This window comes from Odontesthes bonariensis, chromosome 13, assembly GCF_027942865.1.
Source record: "Odontesthes bonariensis isolate fOdoBon6 chromosome 13, fOdoBon6.hap1, whole genome shotgun sequence".
NCBI lineage: Eukaryota > Metazoa > Chordata > Actinopteri > Atheriniformes > Atherinopsidae > Odontesthes > Odontesthes bonariensis.
Window position 1 is genome coordinate 470,260 of NC_134518.1, and position 26,072 is coordinate 496,331.

Genomic DNA, 26,072 nt, shown 5'->3' on the forward strand with positions numbered 1-26,072 from the left:
CCTGAGTCTCCTCTACCCTCCAGCCGTCTTTACAACCTGTCCTTCTGAGAGAAAGACTATGGAGAGGTACATACAGGAGTCATTGGCAGCAGGTATCATTCACCCGTCTTCCTACCCTGTTGGTGCTGGGTTTTTTTGTGTGTCTAAGAAAGACAAGACTTTGCGGCCCTGTATTGACCATCGTGGTCTGAACGCTATTACTGTAAAGAACAAGTATCCCCTGCCACTATTGGATTCAGCTTTCCACTCCCTTCACCAAGCCACTGTATTTTCTAAACTAGATCTTCGTAATGCATACCATCTTATTTGAATTTGTGAGGGGGATGAGTGGAAAACAGCGTTCAACACACCTCTTGGCCATTTGAGTATTTGGTCATGCCTTTTGGTTTAGCTAGTGCACAGGCAGTTTTTCAGTCCTTAGTTAATGATGTACTCCGTGACATGCTCAACTGTTTTTTTTTTTTTTTTATCTGGACGACATTTTAGTTTTTTCTAGCACACTAGAGGAATATAGTAAGCATGTCAGACTAGCTCTCCAAAGATTGCTTGAGAACAGACTCTTTCTCAAAGCCGAGAAGTGCAAATTTCATGTCCAGTCAGTCTCATTTTTGGGCTTTGTCATCGAAAGGGGACAGATTCGCTCAGATCCAGCCAAGGTAAGGGCGGTGGTTGAGTGGCCAGTACCTGAGAACCACAAACAACTTCACCGTTTCCTTAGTTTTGCTCATTTTTACCGGCACTTTATTAGAAATTTTAGTAAGGTAGCCGTACCACTCATCCAATTTACCTCCATCTCCAGCCCTTTTACCTGGACTTCTGAGGCTGCTCAGGCATCCTTAAGACTTAAAGAGCTGTTATCCTCTGCGCCTGTTCTCATCCACCCAGACGCCTCAAAGCAGTTCATAGTGGAGGTGGATCCCTTTGACAGCGGTGGGCTCTCACAAAACTCACAAAACTATTTTAGATTCTGTCTCTCACAGTTGAAGTGTACCTACGATGAAAATTACAGACCTCTACTGTACAAAAGGCCCCTCTGTTTCAGTTCTTTCTACGTCTGAATAAGGCTGTTTTAGTTTAATGCGTTATTTGGTTGTAGTTTCGGAGTGTCCACCAGGGGGCACTGCAGCCTGTTATGTGCTTGTACCGCCAGTAGAGTTTGACATGGTCTCAGAAGTTCGTTTCTCCTGGTGAATACTTCATGCAAAGTGTGTGTGATTCCTGTCAAGTGTGCGTTTATGCAGAAGTAAGTTTGTTCCCTAACATGTGTGATGTTATATGATCTGTGTGTGATATTCTGGTAGTCGATTTAAGTGCCTTATTTGCCATTTGTCTTTTTCTGTCTAGCTAGCATGATTCAAGCTAACTCATTCTCATGCTGTTGGGTAGACTGTACCTAGTGTGTATATTCCTTAGTTTAGTGTTTATGGCTTAAACACTAATACACATTCCACAAATACAATTCCTGTGTATTTGTGCATTTGTATTATTCCTGTGTATTGTTGGTCAGTAAGGACAACTTAGTAATTGTGTATTTTATTTATGTTTATTTCAGAGACCACACAGACACACCTATATAATACGTGTCACACCTTTTGTCATCCTGTATTCATCTGATGTTCAATACAAGCCTAAACGTCAACCCTTGCCTCCTCATTCTCTCCATCCATCTGCACATTCATCCTGGCCCAAGTAGTGCTCTGGCCGGCACTCCAGAGTAGTGACAGCTTAACTCCTAAAATAGAGCCCATACAGTCCTTTACTTTATTTCCTCCACAACATTAAATGGTCCTTCGAGCCGGATAGCTGTCTCTGCCCTCTCAAGATGGATGATGTTCAGGATTTTGCAGCCCTCGGTGCACGCCCTCGACGCAATGTACGCCTGCCCCTTCGTTATGAAGACTATGAGATCGATCTACCCAGGCATGAGGTGCGTCACCCTGAGGATGGCGAGATAACACTACCACTAGTTGGCGCTACCTATGCCCCTGCCCTTCCCCCCATGTTTGAACATCATAGCGAGCTCTCACCAGGCTATGCCACACCTATGAGGGCAGAACTACAGGAGATGCAACGTGAGAGACATCTGCTTCAGAAATCCCAGGAACGGATGAAAGCGGGATTGGAGGATTTTCAGGCCCTTTATGCCAGTATGCAGCAGCTGCTGAACCGTGCTGAGAGTCTGCAGCATTCCCCCTCACCAGTGGTCGCTGCAGTTCCCTACCACCCCGTTCCTGTAGAAGAAGACTGGCCTCTACCCCCACCCCCAGTTGAGTTTAAAGAGGAACCGGTACCCAGTCCAGTTGTAGATCGTCTGGATATCATGATGATTGAGCTTCAGAACCTGAAGAGGGAGTCTTTGGCTGCACAGCAGAGCCGTATTAACCCACCCTTTGTGCCCAAGCCAATGGTCTCACCCCAGCCCAAGACTACCCTTCCTCCAGTGCCACCCCCTAGAGCAAACCCCCAGCCCGCTGTATTATTGCATCCACCCCCTCCGGACTCAGGGTGGAGGTCATCACAGGCCCAGAGACCCCCGAGACCAGTCGCAGTTTCAGAGTTCACCTACAGGGGACCTCGACCAAGCATTCCCAAGCTATTGCACAGGGATCCTGGGGAATTTGCAAGGCTGAAGATGGCACTGGAGAACTTGTTGCCTCCTGAGAGCTCAGAGCTCTTCAAGTATCAAGTCTTGTTAGACCACCTGCACCTGGAGGAGGCAAAGTTAATAGCTGATGCCTACCTTCACTCTACCACCCCCTTCAGTGACACCATGAATGCTCTCAATGAGAAGCTGGGTCAGCCCCACCAGCTTGCCCTGAGAAGAATCGCAGCGGTGATGGACTCACCTGACATCCGCAGAGGGGATGTGGTGGCATTCGAGCGGTTTGCCCTCCAGATACAGTCACTTGTTGGTATGTTAAAGACTTTAGGCCATGATGGTGAAGTTGAGCTTCAATGCGGCTCTCACGTGGCTCGACTCCTGAGTAAGCTTCCCACAGAGCAGAGAGCGGAGTTTCGTCGGTGCATGTTCAACCGCTCTGGCCAAACGTACACCCTAGAAGACCTAGCCACATGGTTGAAGTACGAGTCGTGGTGTCAGGATTTTGACGGCCTGCCCACTCAGCGAGGTGCTAAAGAGAAGCCTGATACCAGACCCCCTAAGCGCTCCACCACTGTGCTCCATGGGGCAAAAGGCTCACCCCTGCCACCAGCTAACACCCCTAGCAAGCCAAAGCAGCAGCCATACTGTGCTTACTGTGACAACCGTGCTCACCACCTGAGTCAGTGTACAGAGGTCATCAAGCTAAGCCAAGAACAGCTCACTGACTGGATCAAGGCCAACAAGAGGTGCTGGCGCTGTGCACGGTCCCATCAGGCAGCACAGTGCACCCTTAAGAAGCCCTGTAACATTTGTCAGGGTCACCACCTGCAGGTTCTTCACCAAGTTAACTGTAGGCCACAGAGGTCACCTGTTCCAGCTGCTGTTGCCACTCCGGGAAATGAGAATTCCACTGGTGTTCTGTACCTCGACCGACCGACAGAGAGCGGTAGAGTCCTGCTAAAGGTCGTCCCAGTCATCCTTCACCATAATGGCAAGGCTCTGAGCACCCATGCTGTCTTGGACGACGGGTCCGAGAGGACCATGCTGCTGCCCACCGCTGCCCGGAAGCTAAACCTCCAGGGCACTCCCGAAAGACTTCCTCTGCGCACCATTAGACAAGATGTGCAGACCCTACAGGGTGCATGTGTTTCCTTTGACATCTCCACTGGTGGTGAACCTAAGCAGAAGTATAGGGTCGCTAACGCCTTCACCGCCACCCGCATTGACTTAGCTGAGCACAGTTACCCAGTTGAGTCACTTCAGCGGAAGTATAAGCACCTCCGAGGCCTGCCCATCCAGCCCTTCATGAAGGTCAAACCCCTACTACTCATCGGAAGCGACCACCCACAGCTTATCACTCCAACCGAAGCTGTCCGTCTTGGCCCCCCAGGTGGTCCCGCTGCAATGCGCACCAGATTAGGGTGGACATTACAGGGTCCCTCCAGTCTCATCTGTTCTTCCTCCTCACCACAACAGTGTCTCCTCACAACCACCACAGCCCCTCAGGTCAGTGAGCTACTGAAACACGTAGAGAAGCTATGGCAGGCAGATGTTATTCCAGTGAAGGAAGGCAAGATAGTTACCCGATCAAGAGAGGATAATTACGCTGTTGACCTGCTTGAGCTCAAGACAGTTCGTGTGGATGTAGAGGGTACCCTCCGCTACGCCACCCCGCTTCTTCGCCGTAAGAACATGCCACCCCTCAAGGCTACCCCTGCTGCTGTCCTGCCCAGTCTGAGAGGCGTAGAGAGGCGCCTGCAAAAGGACCCTGAGCGAGCTAAGATTTACAGCACAGAAATAGAGAAGTTGATCCATGCAGGTTCTGTGGTGAAGTTGTCCCCTTCAGAAGTTACCCAGTCAGAGGAGTCGTGGTACATCCCACACCACCTTGTTAGCCACAATGGCAAACATCGCCTTGTGTTCAACTGTTCATTCCAGTTTCAGGGCCAAACCCTTAATGACCAGCTCCTACCTGGCCCTGCCTTAAGTGCATCCCTCCTCGGTGTCCTCCTGCGGTTCCGGGAGCATGCGGTGGCAGTCAGTGGCGACATAAAAGGCATGTTCCACCAGATTCGCCTTCTCCCTGAGGACCGCTCCCTCCTCCGTTTTGTGTGGCGCGACCTACACCCAGAAGAACCGGTTGCAGTGTTCGAGTGGCAAGTTCTTCCTTTCGGCACAACTTGTAGCCCTTGTTGTGCGACTTACGCCTTGCAGCGCCACACAAAGAACCACGCCCAAGCCGATGATCAGCTCCATCATTCTGTTGGACAGTGCTTCTATGTCGATAACCTTCTCCAGAGTGTGCCCACCCCAGAAGAAGCACGGGGCTTGGTAGACAAGTTAAGAGCCCTCTTGTCTACTGCTGGATTTGTCCTCCGTCAGTGGGCTAGTAACGAACCCAGCGCTATCAGCCACCTCCCCGAAGACCTCAGATCCACCAGTGCAGAATTGTGGCTTGCCCAAGAAAAGACAGACACTTCTGAACCAACTTTGGGCCTTAGCTGGCACTTCCCCATCGACACCTTGACCTACAAGCACCGCCCTATCAGCTATGGTGTCCCCACCATGAGGAACATCTATAAAGTCCTCGCAAGCCAATACGACCCCTTAGGCTTCATCCTTCCTTACACCACCCGGGCCAAAATGCTGGTGAGACGCCTTTGGGATCAACAAAGAGGCTGGGATGACCCGCAGCTACCATCAGAACTATTGCAGCAGTGGAGAACCTGGGAGGAAGAGTTGCAGTACCTCCCTCAAGTCCTGCTGCCCCGCCCTTACCTGCCATCACACCTCACCGAGTCTGTCGAAGAGAGGGAGATTCACATATTTTGTGATGCCTCCGAACAGGCCTATGGCACTGTGGTCTACCTGAGAACCGTGATGAGTGATGGGAGCGCCCATCTGGCTTTCCTGCTGGCACGCTCAAGAGTAGCCCCCAAACGTGTGCTCTCCATGCCCAGACTCGAACTGTGTGGTGCCCTCTGCGGAGCTCGTCTCTCCAGTCTCCTCGAGAATGAGCTCAGCCTAGACATCAAGAGAACAGTGCTGTGGTCAGATTCCACTACAGTACTCACCTGGCTGAGTTCTGAGTCATGCCGCTTCAAGATTTTCGTAGGCACCCGCATAGCCGAGATCCAAGAGCTCACCCACCTTCATTCTTGGCGCTATGTCGACTCAGCCCAGAACCCCGCTGACGACATAACCCGGGGAAAGTCGCTTCTGGAGTTGAGTAGACCAAACCGGTGGAGCCAAGGTCCTCCTTTCCTGCTCCTACCCCAAGACCAGTGGCCCTCGGAGCCAAGCGGCCCCAGTACTCAGCCTCCCGATCCTGCAGAGCTCCGTAAAGACATTTTCTGCGGAGTTTCTACAACAGCTCACCCTGCCACACTGAGCTTCAGCGAGTATGACACCTGGATGCAGGTGTTGGAAGCTACCATCACGCAGGTGCACGGGGCGGCCACCGGAGACAGAACACCTTCTGCTGAAGACTATCGTCAGGCAGAAATCGTGGTCCTGAGAAGAGCTCAACAGGAGAGCTTTCCTGATGAGTACCGTCTCCTCAAGTCAGGCAAACCTATCAGCCGTAGCAGTCGTCTCATTGCTCTCGCCCCTGAGTTCGACTCTGAGAGTGAGGTAATTCGAGTAGGTGGACGTCTTCGTCGCTCTGAGGATCTTGCCTACTCCAGTCTCCATCCAGTTGTCTTGGTTCCAACACACCCAGTCACCCGTCTGCTCATTCAGGACTTCGACAATCGCCTGCTACACCCAGGACCAGAGAGGGTCTTCGCGGAGATCCGACGTTCCTACTGGATCCTGAGAGGCCGGGAAGCAGTTCGACGCTTCCAGCGAACCTGTACTGAGTGTCGCCGATGGAGATCCCGACCTACAGTCCCCAAGATGGCTGATCTGCCAGTCGCTCGCCTCCGCCTTTACAAGCCTTTGTTCTACTCGACAGGAATGGACTGCTTCGGACCATTCGAAGTAAAATTAGGACGCCGCGTGGAGAAGAGGTGGGGTATCATCTTTAAGTGCCTTACCACCCGAGCCGTTCACCTGGATGTTCTCACCTCCATCGATACCGATGCCTTCCTCATGGCACTCCGACGGTTCATGGCCCGGAGAGGAACCCCGGCAGAGCTTTACTCAGATCGCGGCACTAACTTCCGCGGCGGAGAGAGTGAACTTCAAGCAGCCTTCGCCGCCATGACCTCCGACCTGCAAAGGCTCCTCGCTCCTCAGAAGATCAGCTTCCATTTTAATCCTCCTGCAGCTCCTCACTTTGGGGGAGTGTGGGAGCGAGAGATCCGATCAGTCAAGACGGCGCTCTACACTACAGTTGGAGCTCAACCCCTGCAAGAAGAAGTCCTCCGTACAGTCCTAGTGGAGGTGGAGGGCATCTTGAACTCAAAACCTCTGGGCTACGTCCCATCCGACGTCAGCGATCCTGATCCAGTGACCCCCAACTGTCTTTTGATGGGGCGGCCAAATGGGTCACTCCCCCAAGTGGTCTACCCGAAAGAAGAGATCCTGAGTCGCCGGAGGTGGAAGCATTCACAGGTGCTGACCGACCACTTCTGGTCCTGTTTCATCCGGCTGTATCTTCCTGGTCTGCAGTCCCGTCAGAAATGGCAGTCATCCTCTGCGGACATCACCAAAGACTCTGTAGCGATGATCGTGGATCCACAGTTGCCACGGGCTTCCTGGCTCATTGGTCGCATCTCCAAGGTTCACCCCAGTGCGGATGGCCACATCCGGTCAGCCGACATCAAGGTAAAGGACAGGACCTTCACCCGACCTGTCGCCCGGTTGGTGATCCTGCCAGCCCTCCCAGGAGAAGCCAGTGGACAGTCGCCTTGAGTTTTTGTTAGTGGTAACCTTTTGTTGTGAGCAAATGTACTTCATACATTTGGGGGCGGCTGTACAAAAGGCCCCTCTGTTTCAGTTCTTTCTACGTCTGAATAAGGCTGTTTTAGTTTAATGCGTTATTTGGTTGTAGTTTCGGAGTGTCCACCAGGGGGCACTGCAGCCTGTTATGTGCTTGTACCGCCAGTAGAGTTTGACATGGTCTCAGAAGTTCGTTTCTCCTGGTGAATACTTCATGCAAAGTGTGTGTGATTCCTGTCAAGTGTGCGTTTATGCAGAAGTAAGTTTGTTCCCTAACATGTGTGATGTTATATGATCTGTGTGTGATATTCTGGTAGTCGATTTAAGTGCCTTATTTGCCATTTGTCTTTTTCTGTCTAGCTAGCATGATTCAAGCTAACTCATTCTCATGCTGTTGGGTAGACTGTACCTAGTGTGTATATTCCTTAGTTTAGTGTTTATGGCTTAAACACTAATACACATTCCACAAATACAATTCCTGTGTATTTGTGCATTTGTATTATTCCTGTGTATTGTTGGTCAGTAAGGACAACTTAGTAATTGTGTATTTTATTTATGTTTATTTCAGAGACCACACAGACACACCTATATAATACGTGTCACACCTTTTGTCATCCTGTATTCATCTGATGTTCAATACAAGCCTAAACGTCAACCCTTGCCTCCTCATTCTCTCCATCCATCTGCACATTCATCCTGGCCCAAGTAGTGCTCTGGCCGGCACTCCAGAGTAGTGACAGCTTAACTCCTAAAATAGAGCCCATACAGTCCTTTACTTTATTTCCTCCACAACATCTACACTCTTTGTAGGTGGGAAAACTTGCAAAATCAGCGATGTATCAAATACTTATTTTCCCCACTGTACATACTTTTACACTTCAATCTGCTGTTCCCCTCCATCTATCATTCCACTCATCCCCTCACTGGATTCGCCACTGCTTGTTTTATTTCGAGTTTTAGAGTTATCAGTCCTTTTTGGATTGTTGCAACATTATACAACCCCATTTTCACAAAAAATGGGGCACTATGTAAATGTTAATGGGACAATAATATGCTTATCTAATAAATCAATATTTTATTGTGTATTATGTAAATGTGTGATAGATTGGCAACCTTTCCATGGTGTACTCTGCCCCTTGCCCAATGACGGATAGGATAGGCTCAAGCCCCCCGTGACCCTGAGTTGGATTAAGTGGGTACAGAAAATGGATGGATGCAAATACATAAAATGTTGAAAGTGAGACATTTTATAATTTTATAAAACGTAGCAGCTCTAATTGAATTAGAATTAGAATTTGAACAAAATGGAGAAAAAGGAAGAGAAAGTTAAATAATTTCTTCCCTTGATTGTGTAGTGAACTCAAGTGTGGAATTTAATACAAACTTAAACCTTTGGAAAGATCCAACATTCCTGTGAGGGGATGTTCATGTGTAAGGACCAGATGGGGGATTTCTACAACAAGAAAGAAACCAGATCGTCTAATTTACAACAACCTTTGTCCTATGACAGTATTTTGGGGAGGTTTCTCTTTCCACAGACCTGCCCCATAAACTTATGGTGATGCATTTACGACTTAGTGCTAACTAAGCTGAACAAACAAAAGACCCTCTTAGGAGAATATTGGAGAATAACCAGACTAAACCACTCCCTACCTTATCTGGCCAAATATAAACCAAAGGTGACATCTACTCTGACCCAGCCAGACGAGAGGCAGACGTCTCATGGAACTCTCAAAATTACTTTACTCAGATCTACTTTCAGTCGAATCTTAAAACTGTATTAAATGTGTTTTCTATCTTTGTACAAGTTCTTTCAGGTTCTCAGTGAAATCATGAGCATCATTTTAAGACCCTTTTCACGGTCGTACTTAATAACGAAGAAATAACCATTTTGGAAAATGACTGACCTGCCTATGGAACCACACTGCCACCTAGTGGTCTGTAGTATTGAATAGTTAAATCCAAATGAGGTCAGTAACTGGACATTTATATGAAGTAATGCAACTGTTAACCCATGTTCCTACTGTGTCTTTTTTCGTACTCCATGGTTAACACAGGAAAATAACATTGTTTGGTCGTTATTCATGTCATAACTTTACAGATATCTATCTGAATTTTGAGATTCACAATCGTTACCTATGTTATGTTATATTGTTGTTTAACGTCTTTATATGATACGTATGTCATATCTTTAACCTTAAAATTGTGGTGTTTTCAGAATCCTCTAGACAAATGTGTTAGAAGACGAAGGAATGGAGAAATCCGGGTTTCTTTGTTTTACCAAACACTAACGGTAGAATAATCCCACACAATAGTAATATGTGTGCCCTACCTTTGGCATTGGCACCCATAAATAGACCGTCTTACAAAACACGCCCAGGCAGACGTCACAACAGTTTCAGACATACCATCGGCTGAAAGTGTAGCGTAAGCCTACGTCATGCCCCGCCTCCGCGGGTCAAACCCCAGAAAGTTAGAAGAATGAAGGAATGATGAGAGAACAAAATAGAGTCAGTAGAAAGATGATGGAAAGACTGAGACAGACAGAAAGATGACAGGATAGAAAGATTACAAGGAAAAAGAAGATCTGAGCAAAGAAAGAAACAGAATGAAGTAGTAGAAAGATAAGTTTTTGTGTTTTTCGTTCATCCATCGTCCTCTCGTTTCCATGTCTGTTTACGTCGCACGTTCTTAACCTCCGCTGCTGCACACGTTATCGCGTCGTTTTTTCTTATCAAGAAAGCCAGCGTAAGCTTGTCAACCCTTTTTGTTAATATTTTGTGAACTTAAGTTCACCTCATCAGAGTTGGTCAGCAACCAAACCAACTCCGACACTTGGACATTTTTGTCATTCTTTGCGGTGAAACCCTCGATACCACCCAGTTCCGTCTCCTTGGCAAAGAGGAGCTCCGGTGGAGAAGAAGCGACTGTCCCAGGCAACTTGAAAGTCCACGGGAAGTCACCCACAACTAAGGAAGGCCCTGAGACGGTGGAACCGAGAGAAACCCACTTGGACCCCGTGGCCATCACCTGGTTTGTTCAGTGCTGCCTTCGTCTTATCTTTCAGACGGTATATGGTGGGTGTCGAGAGAATTCACTGTTAAGGCGAGACACGGCAGGCAAAAACAGTGGGCCTCATCCAAGAAATTTTCGTATTTTTATTCTAAATTTCTCTCACTTTTTCGTAAGAAGGTCTCATACGAACACGCCACGTCAGATTCAACAAACGCTCTTAACTTAAGAAAAAGTGTGTAAACGATCTGTGTAAATGATGAATAACACTCGTGCATATCTAAGTGCACGTGCACGAGGATAGTAAATTTGCATACTCCACGCCCAAAATGATACCATATAAGGCTGTGCTTCCTCTCTGCTGTGCCAGGAAGTGTTGAGTCATGAGAATGGCATCAAGAAGCAAAAATAACAACTTTAGGGGCTCTGAGACTGAAGTTCTGCTTTCAGAGATCCAGAAAGGAAAATCTGTCATTTTTAGCAGTGTCAGCAGTGGAATTACGGGACCTGCTAAAGCCAAGAAATGGGAAGTTATTACGAGTGCTGTTTATCGTCACCTGTAGTTCGTAACGTCACCTAAATAAAGAAGAAATGGTTTGATATGAAAATGGCTTAAAAAAAAACGTCTCGCCATGGCCAGGCGCTCGATGACTGCAACTAAAGCCGTGCAATCACCTGTTGCCTCATCATGATGGCTCTTTGATGGGGTGGTCCATGAGGGAGGTCTTCTGGCACCACAGCTTCTGGTCTGCCTGGGCTGGTTCAGGTAGTAGGAGACCCTCGTTCATGGCAATATTGTGCAAATCTGGCATGCCTTCTCTGGGCTATAGAGCAGTTTGCCCTCCGCTGTATGGAGACACACCCACCTGGCCTTCAGCTCAGTGCGCTCCACAACAGCACGGGGGCTTTGATGCGTATATGTGTCTCGTGCTCCGATTACGATTGGCAGTCCAGCCACGGCATGAAAGTCCCTCTTAATTTGTACTTGTTGGACAGCGGTGTATGGGAATCTGAAGTACCATGGGTGATAAACTGATGAGAGCTTTGATGACCAAGGGGAGCGCACGGCTCACAGAGGACTGGGACACCCCCGATCTGTCTCCAGTCTCCCTCTGAAAGCTTCCAGTGGCCAAAAACCCAAGGGTGCTGAGGACCTGGATGTGTGGTGGAATTGGGTTTGATCGGCGTGTTTCTCTGGAGTTGCGGCTCTAGCAAGCTGCATATTTGCAGCAGGTCTTGGATCTAAATCGCGATGTCAGCCATTCGTCTGTCTCCACACGCTCTCTTCCAAGAGCCTGACGCGCTAAGGCATCAGAAAGTAGCAAGTCAGCCGCTGGTTACACTTCCCATTGAGCTTGTTATATACAGAGTCAAATTAACCTTCAATTAGTGCATAATTTAAGTCAAATAATGTCAGCATAATTATGGGATATAATATATATTTATTTATGTTTTCTTCAAAGTAATTAAATATACAATCCATTAGTCAAGCAAACTTGATTGGAATAACAGCGGACTATTTTAGGAAACTCCTACGACAGGTCTGGATCACTCGTAAATTCTGTTCGTACCTGAAAGAAAACGTAAAATACAAAAAGATTGGTGAATGCGCAAATTGTCTTAAATCACTCGTACGGACAATTTAAGAACAAATCTGTGCGTACGAACGGTTCTTGCATGAGGTCCAGTGATTTTTCATGCAGTGGTCAATTTTGAGATTTTGGGCCAGTCTACTCCTTCAGTATGTGTTCTTTCAACCTGCTATTAAGAAAACGTTGAAAAAATAAATTAAAATGTTTATTTTATTACATTTTGTTTACTAGCGGCAGCACGTTTCGCCCGAATTTACTAAAAAGTTAGCATTCCAACACGCCATGCCGAGCTTCGTCTATTTACAAAAGTCTGTCATGACCGGTGTCGTTGGAAAGCTCCGAGTCTCCTGCACAATGATATAAAACCCAAATAATGGCACTTCCTTCCTATCAGTAACCAATCGTCAATGTATAAAGGCGGTTTTATAGCTAATGACAAAATCTCATTGGCTATTGCTCGTTTCTGCTAACGTGATTCGCTCAGACGCATCACATGGTGGACTCTGACGCTCCCGTGTTTAGCTTTCGCGGAATCTCCGAAAATGCCCCAAACACCGCAACTTTCAAAGAAAAGAAAACAACAACTGCGCTTTGCAAGATGCAATAAAAGAAAATCTATCAGATCAGCTGATGAAGCATCGGGAAGCAGCACACCTGACCGTAAACTGTCGTTAGGAAACCGAGTTAATGACAGCGGCTGCTCATACATGTCGCACCTCTCGATGAATTGATATGCCATCTTTTATTTTATTGTATTGAGCTTGTATTCTTTATTAATGAGATTATTTTATTCAATATTAGTATTACTAAGGGCCTGAGCATTTATTGTGTTTTTGAACAATTGTTTCTAATACAAATGCATTGACTTCCCCTATTTAAATCTTTAAATGCCGTTTTCTCAAAATCAGTTTTTTGTATTTTTCCAGTATCAATATCTGAGACTATGGAGCACCTACTAACACCAAACTTTCCAGTTATACGCTTAACAGCATTCTGAAGATATTTACAGAAGGATTTGTTGATAACTGGCCTGATTTATGTGACATTATAATAAAACAATATGGCAAAAAAAATCAATGTTTTTTAGGCTATGTACAGTACATTTTGATTTCCTAGGAAATTAAGGCAGATATCTTGAAATCCCTCTATAATTTTCTTTTAATTTTGTGTATAAACAAAATGAAAAAATAATTTTGCACCTGGCTTTATCAGATTATCAGATCTATCTTCCGGAAATATATGCAAATGTGCGCATATTTAATGAGATAATACCTAATTTGCATAATTAAACATACAAATTTCTAAAACTTGTAATACATTTTTCTTCATACTTGTATAAGTAATCAACTGAGAAAGTTTCATGGTGATATCTATTATTTTAAATTATTACCCTATTCACCTGTAGTGTCTCGCCTTAAGATGATGAATGACTCCAAGATGTTAAACTTTTACTCCAAATAGTAAACAAATCTAGACTATTTGAGTAATTCCGGTATCTCTCCATTCCCCATAGTTTTTTTTTTAATTCACTAAGTGTTTTCTATATAATCACCCATATTCAACGCATTTTTTCTCCTCCTCTCACCTAATGTGGTACCTTTCTTCTATCTGCCAGCGCTCATCATGAGCTGCATGGCCACGGTCACCCGTCTCCCTTGTTTTGTTTTTATGTTTTTATGTTGTCGGTCTGGATGGGTGTGCTGGAACTGCTTGTAATTTCCCCCTTGGGGATTAATAAAGTATTTTGAATTGAATTGAATTTCTCCTGTTTGTCTTAAGGTTAATGTTTTTGGTTATATCGTTTTAATAAATAGTTCATATATATATCTATATATATATCTATATATATATATGGATATATATATGACGAGAATTCACGAAGTAGCGCTATGAGACTGAACTTTAATTTTAACATACCAGAATCGTAAGATTCTGTCTTTTTCCTTCTTTGAAGGTGGTGCCCATATATATGAGGTTAAATAAGGTTTATTTAGATCGTGAGAACTTCTTGTAAATCCTTATATTTTATCAAGTTACGCTACAATTGTCATGGGAAGTGTGAAAACACTGGTAAATGAAAGAGCTTGGAGTCCTGACAAAGATAAAGCAGGATTAGCAGGAAGGCAATAGAATTTTTTTTTTTTTTACTGAAACACGGCTTTAAAGACTTTATGGGCAGACAGAGACTGCAGATAGAAAAGTAACAGTAAAGGAGGAGGATGACAGAGTTTATGAGCAACAGATGGTGTAATGCTGGACATGCCACAGAGAAGCCTTGAGTTTCTGCAGCCCAGATGTTTAACTGTTGGCTGGAAGTTCCAGTCCATGTTATCTACTGAGAGAGTTCACCTGTTACCTGCCAATGATGCATGTTACTCAGCAGATAAATTGTTGCCAAGCTACAAAAACAACACCCTAATGGTGATCTCTGAAGATCTTTGCTACACTTTAACTTTCTACATGTTTCTCAGGTGATTTATAATCTAGTTCGTTGTCTAACAAAAACAATAGCATATGTTAAATTATTTATCATTTTATATTGCGGAAATATCATTTCATTTCAGGGATTATTAAAGAATTATTTAACTGTATTGAATAAAGGGAAAATATAATATACTGTAATATAAATTATATATAATATATAATATAATAGGATTATATAAAGATCTATCCATCCATCCATATTCTATATTCGCTTAATTCAACTCAGGGTCGTGGGGGGGGGGGGGGGGGGGGGCTCCTTTCTAATATTCTGTCATTCATTTTCTTTTTTTAGCAAATGTATTCTTTTTTTGGAACTTCACTTATTCCATAATCATAAGGCAGCACCAAAAACCTAACCTACCTGACATTAAAAATAGACTTCTCTTGTCCAGGGCTCGTTTAAAATGGACTGGAACAAAGTGGGAAACTGTTAGATGGTCAGTCAGACTTGACTGACTGCAAAGAAGGTGCATGAGTCCTGGCTTGAAAAGGCAAATGTAAAAGAGGCCGAAGCTTCATACTTAAGTAACTGAGCCTTGTCTCACATGAAAATATGTAGCAAATATGTTTTTCCACAAGTCCAAAGCACAATATTGTCACAATAAAGCCAAGAAATTGCTCGATGCTATTTTTAATGTCTGTTATACATTACATTACGGTCATTTTGCAGACGCTTTTAACCAAAGCGACTTACAATAAGTGCGTTATACTGCAGCTTTCAGGCAATGACATGTAAACCTTTAAGCATTTATTTTCCAATTTTAAAGCCAAACCGAGTTGTTGAAGTTATTGAATAATATTGGGTCCCTTGCTTGACAGTCTGTGGGATAACAAGTGTAATTACTCTGAAATATCACATTTGAGATTGCTTCACGTATTAAAATATATAAGCTTGTTGCAATTTGCAAAGGAAAACTAAGGAATGGGACACTTTTGGAGCCTTGAAAATTTGGGGATTTTTTGAAGGTTTTTTTATGTACTGTAATACATAGGCATTTACAGACTTTGTTGCCCAGAAAGTGTTGTTATTTCTTATCATCATTGTTGGTAGTAGTAGTAGTAGTAGTATCAATACGTTTTGTTTTTGTTTATTTTTGTCTAACTCAACATTTTGTGCTGTGGACCACTGTAGCTATTTCATATTCTTGGTGTTGCAAAGTATCAACAAAAATGGACTTGATATGCAACACAATCATTGTGTGCTTGATAAAAATTCAGACATAACACATGTTTGCTAAGAGTCAATTCAGCAAAAAATAAAAATTGAAGTCTCCAAAACTGTCAAAAGTTGAATTTTGGTTCACAATATTCTGTTTTAAGCAGTTCAACTACCCTGCATTCCCTTTTTCCTCCCTCCATCCCCTCCATCCTGTACCTATGAGTCCAGCATAGGCTCGGAGGCAAAGGCCTGTTGAGTCTTTCAAACAGCCGCTGGCCGTCAGATGAGATGGTTGGCAGTTACTGAGGAAATCAGCCAATCTGGACCTAGCAAAAGCACAAACAATTCAACATCAAACTCCAAAAGTAAGCAAGGAATTTGGGAGGGTGAGTTTGTTTGGATGTGGATTTGGGTTGGATTTATAATTTTAAGTCCAATTTTGACCTTGATTATTGAGGCGAAGATAATGGTGATGTGGATAATACTTTTTTTCCATTTCCAGCTTTCTTTTTCCTTAAACATTGAGGGCTTTCAAATAAGGATCATAATTTATTTGCATGCTAAAAATCAATGACAGTTGAAAAAATATTGTGTTGGCTCAGGCAGTGTTTTATTATGGGTTGTTTGAAGCCTTTATTTTGATATAAAAGAAAGTGTTCTTATGCTAGTGTCAAGTTTGTGTTTGTTTGACACAATTTATCTCCACGGGTTTCTCTTTTTACTGAATAATAAAGTTTAAGTTTAAAATAACATTTACATTTAGTCATTTAGAAATAACTTTTAACCAAAGTAACATAGAAGTAAGAAACAACAATCTTGAAACTTCAGTGTTATGTGAGGCCCTGGTGTAAGCTTTAGATGCTACACCTATATAAAGGGCAGAGATTATTTTTTGAGATTCATGGAGGTAGAGAAGGATGCCTCTCTGACCAGGGGACACTGAAGACAAGTTCAGAGTAACTATATGCATATAACTATGCATATTGCAGAAATCAAGCTGGAGGGAAAGGGTTTCAAAAGCCAAGAATTGCCACTGTGACAGAAGATGAGGGAAAAATAATGTTCTGAAATACATATAGATAGAGAACAAATTGAAGGGAAATCCAATATAAATAACCAACCAACATAATAAAGAAACATCCATCATAACATTTAGGAAGAAGAATATTAATTCCCCAACATACAGGGTTAGGGTTATTATTTCTGTTAGATTCTACACTATGTTGACAATCGGCTTAATGTCAAACCTGCAGAGGTCATCTCGGCGGCAGAAGCTCTGCTGATAGAGGCAGTTAGGTTGAAGACCCTCCATATCCTGGTAGGAGCAGGAGGGTACAATGGTTTTCCTCCTCCTCTCACCACACAGGTTGTTGGTGCAGGGGCAGAACAGGACACCCAGACTGTACTCCTCAGGTACCCGCTCTAAGAAACGCCTTAGGGCTCGGTGGCACTTATGTTGGTTACATCGGGAGGTCCCAGGCATCGGCTTGGTGCAGGCCAGGACATACTCTGATCGCAGGGAACCACATTTTTCGAAAAGGCCACAGTCTTGCGCTGCCTTCAGACACTGGTTTTCACCATCCAGTTGCATGAAAGATGAGGCTAGTGGGGTGGATATGAGTAGAATGGGTTCAGGTAGGACAATAATAATAGTGATGATATAACGGTATAGAATATTTAAGTAGCTTAGTAGTGTACTACTGCACTGAAAGGTTGTATACTGAATATGCTATACAACTGTTATCTCATGATAGACAGAAATGCTGTAGCTATGATAAGGTAGGAAATCGACTCTATGAGTACTATAGTCACAGTAAATGAAAAGAATTATAGTGTTTGTCAACAAAAGTTATAGAATAGAATATAACTACTTTATTCATCCCAGCTGGGAAATTGCTTTGCAGTAGCAGCGTACAGACAGTAAAAATAAAAATAAGAATAAGAATAAAATAAAATAAAATAAAAATATATGTACATCAAAGTGCAACAATGCAGTTGTGCGGTTATGCAGTTATGGTGTTGAGATACCATAATGACACTTAACTATTATTGTACAGAGTGATGGCATGTGGCAGGAAAGATTTCATGTCAATGAGAAGGAGCATTTCTGCACACCAGATGTTGAATTGTTGTGTGTGAGGTTATGTCCATGTTATCTAGAGAGAGTTCACCTGTGTTACCTGCCAATGCTATGCCTGACATCAGCAAGCTACATAACAATATCCCAATCCATAGATGGCATTCTCTGAAGATTTCAACCATACCTCTCTCTGCTACACTTCAACTTTCCAAATATTTGTCAACTTATTTTTATTCTATTTAATTTTATATCCATAACAATGGTAAATGGTAAATGGACTGTACTTGTATAGCGCTTTTCTAGTCTAACTGACCACTCAAAGCGCTTCTAACACTACATGCCACATTCACCCATTCGCACACACTCATACAGCACGTCTACATCTATGCACACTACGTGCTTTATAATCATTCACACAACCATTCATACAATGAATTATACCGCATCAATATTACTTCTCTTCAGGGATTAATAAAGTTTTGGAGAATTAATTTAATTTTAATTGAATAACAGCTGCATAATAATACGTTCCTTTATGTTCAGTCCAAGGCCAAGTGCAATTTTGACCTTAACTGAATGTGTGGCAAGCAGCTTTTAATTTATAAGACCATGTGAGGATGAAAGACTAAGAAGACCACCAGAATCAATGAAACGTTTTGTCTGATGGGGAAGGAGAAAGGAAATTAGGTAAATGAAGATGCAGGGGGAAATGGTAAACTGGGGTTGATTGTTTACTCAAATAAGGAATCTTTTTTTTTTGTCCATAATAATACTATATTCTGAACATAATACATTCTGGTGACACACTGACCTGATATGTTACACTGGGATGTCGTCTTGTTCTCCTTTTAAAAATTATACTGTTTGAAAAGCAGCAAAAAAAACTCAGGATGTTTTATTCACATCAAATCTCCTGCTTATCTTTGATGTTAATTTCTGCAGACAGTGCTTTACAGCTGTGAGCACAGCTGTAAAGCACTGGATCATTCCTGTTGATAGAAATTCTTTTTAAAAGGACTTGATCAAAACAATCCCATTTACAACTAGCTCAGTGTATTCACTGCAGATAAAAGGGCTATGCACTGTCTGCAGTGTAGTCCGTGATTCTCAAAGAGGTTCTTACATCACCATAAAGCATATCTGTTTGACTGGGGAATTATTATAAGTGACCAGTAATATACTTAGCAAGGGGCTCTCCTATAATTATTACACCATAATGAAAATTGTAGACTTAGTATTTTATAAGAGGAGTTGATACTCTTTGAATAGGAATCTATTGAAACAAGCAAGTGTCCATAAGCTGTGATGCATTTTGTAGTGGTTCTGCATCAGCTTACAACCCTAACCCCAACACAGAACGAATATGTCCATATTTCATTAATGACTCCTATCTATCCCTAAAGATGCATTATATACGCCCCCATGACCTCACTATTCACCCGCTTTTTGTGACATTTTGACATTTTAAGGCGGCCTAAGTATCTTACCTGCCACTAAAGAGGCCATGTGAGTGTCTATTAATGTGTCATCATAGGGGGATATTTCCAGTTCATCCTTCCCTGTAGAAAAGGAAAACACAAACATTGGCAAACACATGAGTGATCATTTACGAAAAAAGAAAAACTGCATTAGAAGAAACAAATATAAGACACATACTGATGTAATTGGCTGACGTAGGTGAAGGGACATCTTTTTTTTAATTGAATATAGTAAAAAGACAACTGAGTTTGACCCGACCTTTTCTAATCGTTACTTTTACATCTTGTTTTAATAGATTTGACTATAAAAATAGGGGCCAGATGTATGAAACTGTGTAGCTTCATAACTAAAACTGAGTACAGACAAAGGCAAAAATGTGCAAAGTCCCTTTCATTGTGAAATTGTATGTATGTGCAAGAGTCTGATTTCTATTCACATTTTTAGTCATACACACTCCATTGATGAATCATTTGGTTAACCACTATTTAGAACACAACTAGCCATTCACAAACAGAACAAAACTGGATGTTGCTAAATGTAAATCAACTTTTTTTAACAGAAAGAAGGCAAAACTGAAATACTTGTTTGGCGCAAGTATTCAGAGAAACGATATTTCTTCATTTTTGTCTCTGAACCATAGTGAGAAAGTCAGGAACCACAACATTTTTTTGGACACAATCTAATTTTGATACTCTACCAAAATTACCACTGTTGGCTTTATACCACATTAAAATATATAAAAAAGTCAGATAATTCATATCTCAAATTGACTGAGAAATTGGTCCATGCACTCATATCAAGCGAGTTAAGGACTCTTTGCTTGTAAGATCATCCAAACAATCAAGAGGACGGTTTTAAGTAATTCAAAATGGAGATGTTCTCTAATGGGGAAAGAACCCAAGATTGTGCAGGAGGTTGAGAAATATTTGCTAAATATAGTCAGGCTCACATATACCTACAGCAGAAGTTCTGGAAGAAGTATCATGGATAGGGGCACCTAATAGTGCCCAGGCTTCTCTGAGTCCCTGGGTTTGGTGCCGGAAAGTGCACCACCTGGGTACTCCTTTGTCCTACATCAGTTCTCATGTGGGCTACAATAGTAAAACCTGGAGGGTTGTGACTGGAAGGAACAGCCTTCCCCATCTGAACCTAAATGGTGTATTATTGTTTGGATTTCTGGGCCAGTAATGGTTAATCCATAACAAACACCACATTTAAGAATTTCTGCTGATACATGCTGACGTTTCGTGGTAAGATGTACTGCGTCACCTCCTGTAACCGTGTTTGTGTTCTGTGGAACCTCTCGTTTCTCTTTGATTATTAAATACCACTTAATTTTTTGTTATAAGTGACACACTTTCGCATCGTGAACCCTATCAACACAATTTGTTTCTTTCTAGTACCCATTTATATAGATCTTTGGTGTTTTGACACCTTTTCACTTTTCTAGTGGTGTGTGTGGTTCTGAAGCTTAACATTGCTACCAGCTCTCTCCCTCCATCTCCTGCCTTCTCTTGTTCCATATGTCAGATGTTTAGTTAGTCCTCTGCTTCCTTCAATGATAATCGTACAATGGAACCATGGCAAAACTGGAAGAGGTAGATGGTAGCAGCATTGAGTGCCTTAAAGTCTAGTTTGGCTGTATTGGTTGACATGCCTGTGCAACATTGCATGGAGCACTGGGACAGTGCCTTAGGACTGGCAGTGGTGGTCCCTCTTTTTGATAACATGGACAAGAGGTTGTGTTCCAACTGCAAGGAAGTCCCACTTTTCAACCTCCCTGGAAAATTCTGTGCCAGTGTGCTGGACAGAAGAATCCAGCAGATAGTCAATTGTCATTTTCAGGAAAAGCAATGTGGTTTTCATCCTAGTTGTCTAATATCCCTCACAAGGATATTAGAGGGTGCATATGAGGCCCAATCAGTCTTCATGTGTTTTGTGGACTTGGAGAAGGCTTATGACCATGTTCCTTGTGGTGTCCTGTGAGAGGTGCTTTTGGAGTATGGTGTATTAGCCTCTTGTTATGAGCCATTCAGTTCCTGTAGGACTGGAATGAGAGTTCGGTCTGCATTGTTGGCAGTAAGTCAGATCCTTTTCCGATGTGTGCTAGTCAGAGCTGCCCTTTGTCACCAATTCTATTCAGAACTGTTATGGACAGAATTTATTGGTGCAGCCAAGGGCCAAAGAGTTTACAGTTCGGTTGGTTTAGGATTGCATCTTTGCTTTTGGCAAATTATGTGGTCCTGTTGGCTTTATCAAGTAGAGACCTCCAGCAAACACAAGGGCAATTTGCAACCGAGTGTGAAGCAGCTGTGAGAAGAATTATCACCTCCAAGTCTGAGGCCAAGGTCTTAAGTTAGAAAAGGGTGGATTGCCAACTCCAGGTTGGGGGTGAGTCACTACTTCAAGTGGAGGAGTTTAAGTGCCCGGGGTGTTGTTCATGAGTGGGGGTAGAAAGGGGCAGGAAATTGAGATTGAAATTGAGGAAATTGGGGCAGCGTCTACTGGCCTGTGCATTATGACCAAAGAAATGAGATTGCGAATATAAGTCTCAGAAATTAGCTTCCTCCAAAGGGTGGCTGGACACAGCTTTAGCAATACAGTGAGGAACTCGCTCATTCAAGCAGAGCTCAGAGTAGAGTCGCTGTTTCACCTCATCTAGTCAGAATGTCTTCCAGATGACTCCATAGGGAAGTGTTTCAGACATATCCCACCAGGAGAAGGGCTTGGGGCAAACCCAGGACTGCCTGGAGAGACTATATATCCCAGTTGGGAACATCTCGATGTCTGTCTGGCAGAGCTGGAGGAGGTGGCTTGGAAAAGGGAGGTCTGGGGATCTCTACTTACACTGTTGCCCCCTCAACCCGGACGGATGGAGAATGCGGGTTCTTACACAAACATGAAAATTTGACCATATTATTACTCCATTACTAAGAGCCCTTTTATGCCTCCGAGTTCAGCACAGAATTACCATTAAAGTCCTCTTGAAACAAGAGACACATTTCTGGTTTGCTCACTGTGTATAACCATAGCAGGTGTAGGCCTTTTAATTGGTCCCAGAATTAAGTCCCTGTGGTAGATCTCAGTTACTGTGGTCCAGTGCTCTTTGACAAACAAGTCCTCCTTATACCATTGGAGCCCTAGTGCAGAATATCAGGCTGCAGTGGACTATGTGGGCAACAGTCTCAGATTTCCCACCCCTGTGTCCCCATCACATTCACACTAATCCCCCCAACATTGGACAATAGTAGGCCGGGTAGAGGAATACTGATCGATCCAAGTGGATTTCCCACAAACTCTTATATGGGCTCTCTTCTCTCTCTTTCTGGGTCAGTAGCTCCACTTGTATGTCTGTCTATATCGGGGGCAGAAAGAAAAAAGGGTCTGCTACATGTAAATCGCAAAGCTACTTTTTCTGATGCCGATGAGTGTATCAAAAATAATACTTGGTTTTATGAAATTCACTTCATAACTCAGCTTTAGGAAGTACTCATTTATGGCTCACAACTACAAATATATAGCAGATATCTAATGTGCAGATTTTGATTTACACCTCAGCTCTGGTTTTCATCTTATGACAGATGTAAGTTATGCATATACAAACTCAACTTAAAAACAATTGGACATAGTTCAAAATGTAAACAAAAGTCAATTTATTTTTTTGAGAATCTGATAAACCAATATTTAATTCACAATGGAACATAAAGTGTCACGTGATACATCCATTTTTTCACTGAGTGAAAATTTCACAACTGATAACACTGGGAAAACAAGAGGAGACTGACACCTTTAGTATTATTAGCCTGAATGCAGATTTTGTTTTTTAAAACACTGACTATCAATAAATCTGGCAACCTTTAGGACAAACATCCCCAGTACTACACAGCAAGAGTGGGGTGTCTCCCCACAACAGGAACACTTATTGCTGCTTCACTCTGGCTTGGGAGGCTTCTTTTTTTTTTTGCTTCTGACTTTCTTAGATTTCATCCGAGCAGAGCCACAATCTCAAAATACTTTGATAGTACTGACATGTCATCATAATGAACAGCTTTTTAGTCATAATGTTTTGGTTGTTAGTTTCAACAGTTTACCGACAGAGGGTCAGTTAAACAGGACAGCCACTTAACATGAAACAGTCAAATAAAGCCACCTCACCTACCAAATACACTCAACTACTCCAGAAACCATGAAAGATTCTCCACAAATTAGCACAACACAACCAAGCTGTCATTTAGATTGTGGATATAAAGCATGTAGATTATGTCCCAGCTCACAAAATGCTTGACTTGTCCAACAGAACTTATTCAAAGTCAACATTCTGACTCGTCAGACAATGAGAAAAACAAGAGTAATGAATGATATTAACCATGGCCAAGTTCCTTTTAGTTCCCTGGAAACTAAATTAATTGACAAGTGTGCATTAAAGAATGCTCTTCCTCCAATTAAAATACATCTTGATGTTTATGTTTCTTCTAATAATCTAATAACATGGCCCACCTCAAAGGAGGCTTATATCGCTAAAGAAATACATCATAGAAATAACCATCATCAGTCAATAGGACATCTCTGTCATTCATATCAACTTAGATGAGGCGTAAGCTGATGCTGATGGGAGGCTAAATAAAGAGTCACCATGATCTCACGTTAACGAGGATAACTTTTGTCCAATTGTGAATCCCATCAGTAGCGTCCTGATTGACCAGTGGATAAGCCATTTGGTCCAGCAAAGTACCGTTGTAAACTCAATCGAGAATGTACTGACATGCAACGTGTTTATGTATGTAAATCCTATCCAAGGCTATATATTTATAGTAATGACACGCTAGAGCAGCTTAGCAGCACTGGGAACTGAAGAGTGTATAATTACACTAATGCTCCACTGACTAATAGGCCACAGGGGAGGAGGAGTATGCTGGCTAGTGTTAGCTCATTTATTGATGCACACAACACATGCTTCACTGATGGTGCACTCAGTGACAATTGTGAAATAAAATTTTCTAACTTCCAACTGGTAAAATACTTCAGAACAAAAATCTGAAGTCATATTTCCATGTTGGAATATAAAAGATTAAACAAAGTACAGTTAGCTATATTAGCACATATATTTCCTCAATAAAGTAAACAATAAAATGTATTTTACGTAAACAGAAATACAAAACCAAAAACAAGTGTTTCATAATCCCATTTCTGAGTTACAGGGAATGCAGCATCATCTGAACGTGAAGTTATGCTCAGATAAAGAGGGAGAGGCTTGATAACCTTGTAAAGTTACATATGTTTAACCTGCAAATCTGAACACATTTCTGAGCACAACTGACTCTTTGTGTTACTGAAGCACTGTATCCACCTGTCACCACCTGTCACCAATGTTTTCAGACATCTTTTACCAGTCCATCACTGAATGTCGTCTGCCATCCTATTTCAAGACATCCACCATCGTCCCAGTTCTGAAGGAGGACAGGATAACGTGCCTAAATAACTACAGACCTGTCGCTCTGACATCTGTGGTCACGAAGAGCTTTGAGAGACTCATCCTGTCCTTCCTTAAACCAATCACGGACCCCCTCCTGGACCCCTCACAATTCGCCTACAGAGCAAAATCGCTGTGAGGACGACGCCATCAACCTCAGCCTCCACCACATACTCCAGCACCTGGACCAGCTGAGCTCCTACATCAGGGCCCTGTTGGTGGATTATAGTTTGGCCTTCAACACCATCCTCCCAGACTGTCTGCACACCGAGCTGCTGCAGATACCCCGCCCCATCTGTGAGTGGATCACAGACTTTCTCACCAACAGGAAGCAAGAAGTGCTGGTTGGCAGCCACCTGTCGGCCCCCCTGACCACCAACACCGGAGCTCCACAAGGTTGTGTCCTCTCCCCTTATCTGTTCTGCACCTAAAGCCACCCCTCCATCAAGCTGGTTAAGTTTGCAGATGAGACCTTGGTCTTAGGCCTCATCCAGGACAACGATGAGTCAGCTTACAGGAACACTGTGTCACAGCTGGAAGCACGGTGTAACGTAACAACCTGGAGCTTAACATCGACAAGACGGTGGAGTTGGTCATGGACTCTGTGAAGTTTATGGGCACCACCATCACCAGCGACCTGAAATGGACTCACTCATCTAGCACTCATCTAAGGTCATCAAGCGGCTGCACCAGGGGATGTTCTTCCTTAGGTTGCTCCGCAAGATGAACATCTCCCCCAAGGTTTGCACCCAATGCTACAGAGCCACCTTGGAAAGTGTCCTCACCTCCTCCATCACTGTGTGGTACCCTGCATCCTCTGCCCACACCAAGAACCGACTGGAGCGCATCATGCACAGCCAGCCATCTAACGGGCCTTGAACAGGAGCCCGTGTGTGTTCTGCACGATGGCACATCCAGACAGAGGGCTAGAAGGATAGTGGAAGACCCATCACACCCAGCTCACTCCCTGTGTACAACCCTCCCATCAGGCCGCAGGTTCAGGTCTATCAAGCGGTGGATATTGATGTTTCTCCCCTGATTAAATTTTTCAAACTTTGTATTCCAGTTTGCACACTGGGGGATGTCATTGACCTGCATCTGATTGTTGGACTTATTGTGAGGTAAAAAATGTCTGTGAGGTTTGCTGTTTTAATTTGAATGACATCCATCAGTTTTTCCACGCATCTGTAGCTGCATTCAATTCAATTCATCCATCCATCCATTTTCATTCGCTTATCCGAGGTCGGATCACAAAGGCCACAGGTCCAGGAGAGAAACCCAGACACCCCTCTCCCCAGCAACACTCTCCA

The 26,072-nt window shown here is 43.3% G+C and overlaps 1 protein-coding gene across 1 annotated transcript in view; it reads right to left on the reverse strand.

Moving 5' to 3' along the window:
- Window positions 1-26,072, reverse strand: part of LOC142397432 (GDNF family receptor alpha-4-like) — a 132,968-nt gene that overhangs the window by 13,555 nt on the left and 93,341 nt on the right. Inside the window, exons 3-5 of the mRNA XM_075480780.1 lie at window positions 19,301-19,372; window positions 16,981-17,335; window positions 15,950-16,059 (exon numbers count right to left, since the gene is read on the reverse strand). Coding sequence (XP_075336895.1) covers window positions 15,950-16,059; window positions 16,981-17,335; window positions 19,301-19,372 — 537 coding nt within the window. The remainder of the gene's footprint in view (window positions 1-15,949; window positions 16,060-16,980; window positions 17,336-19,300; window positions 19,373-26,072) is intronic.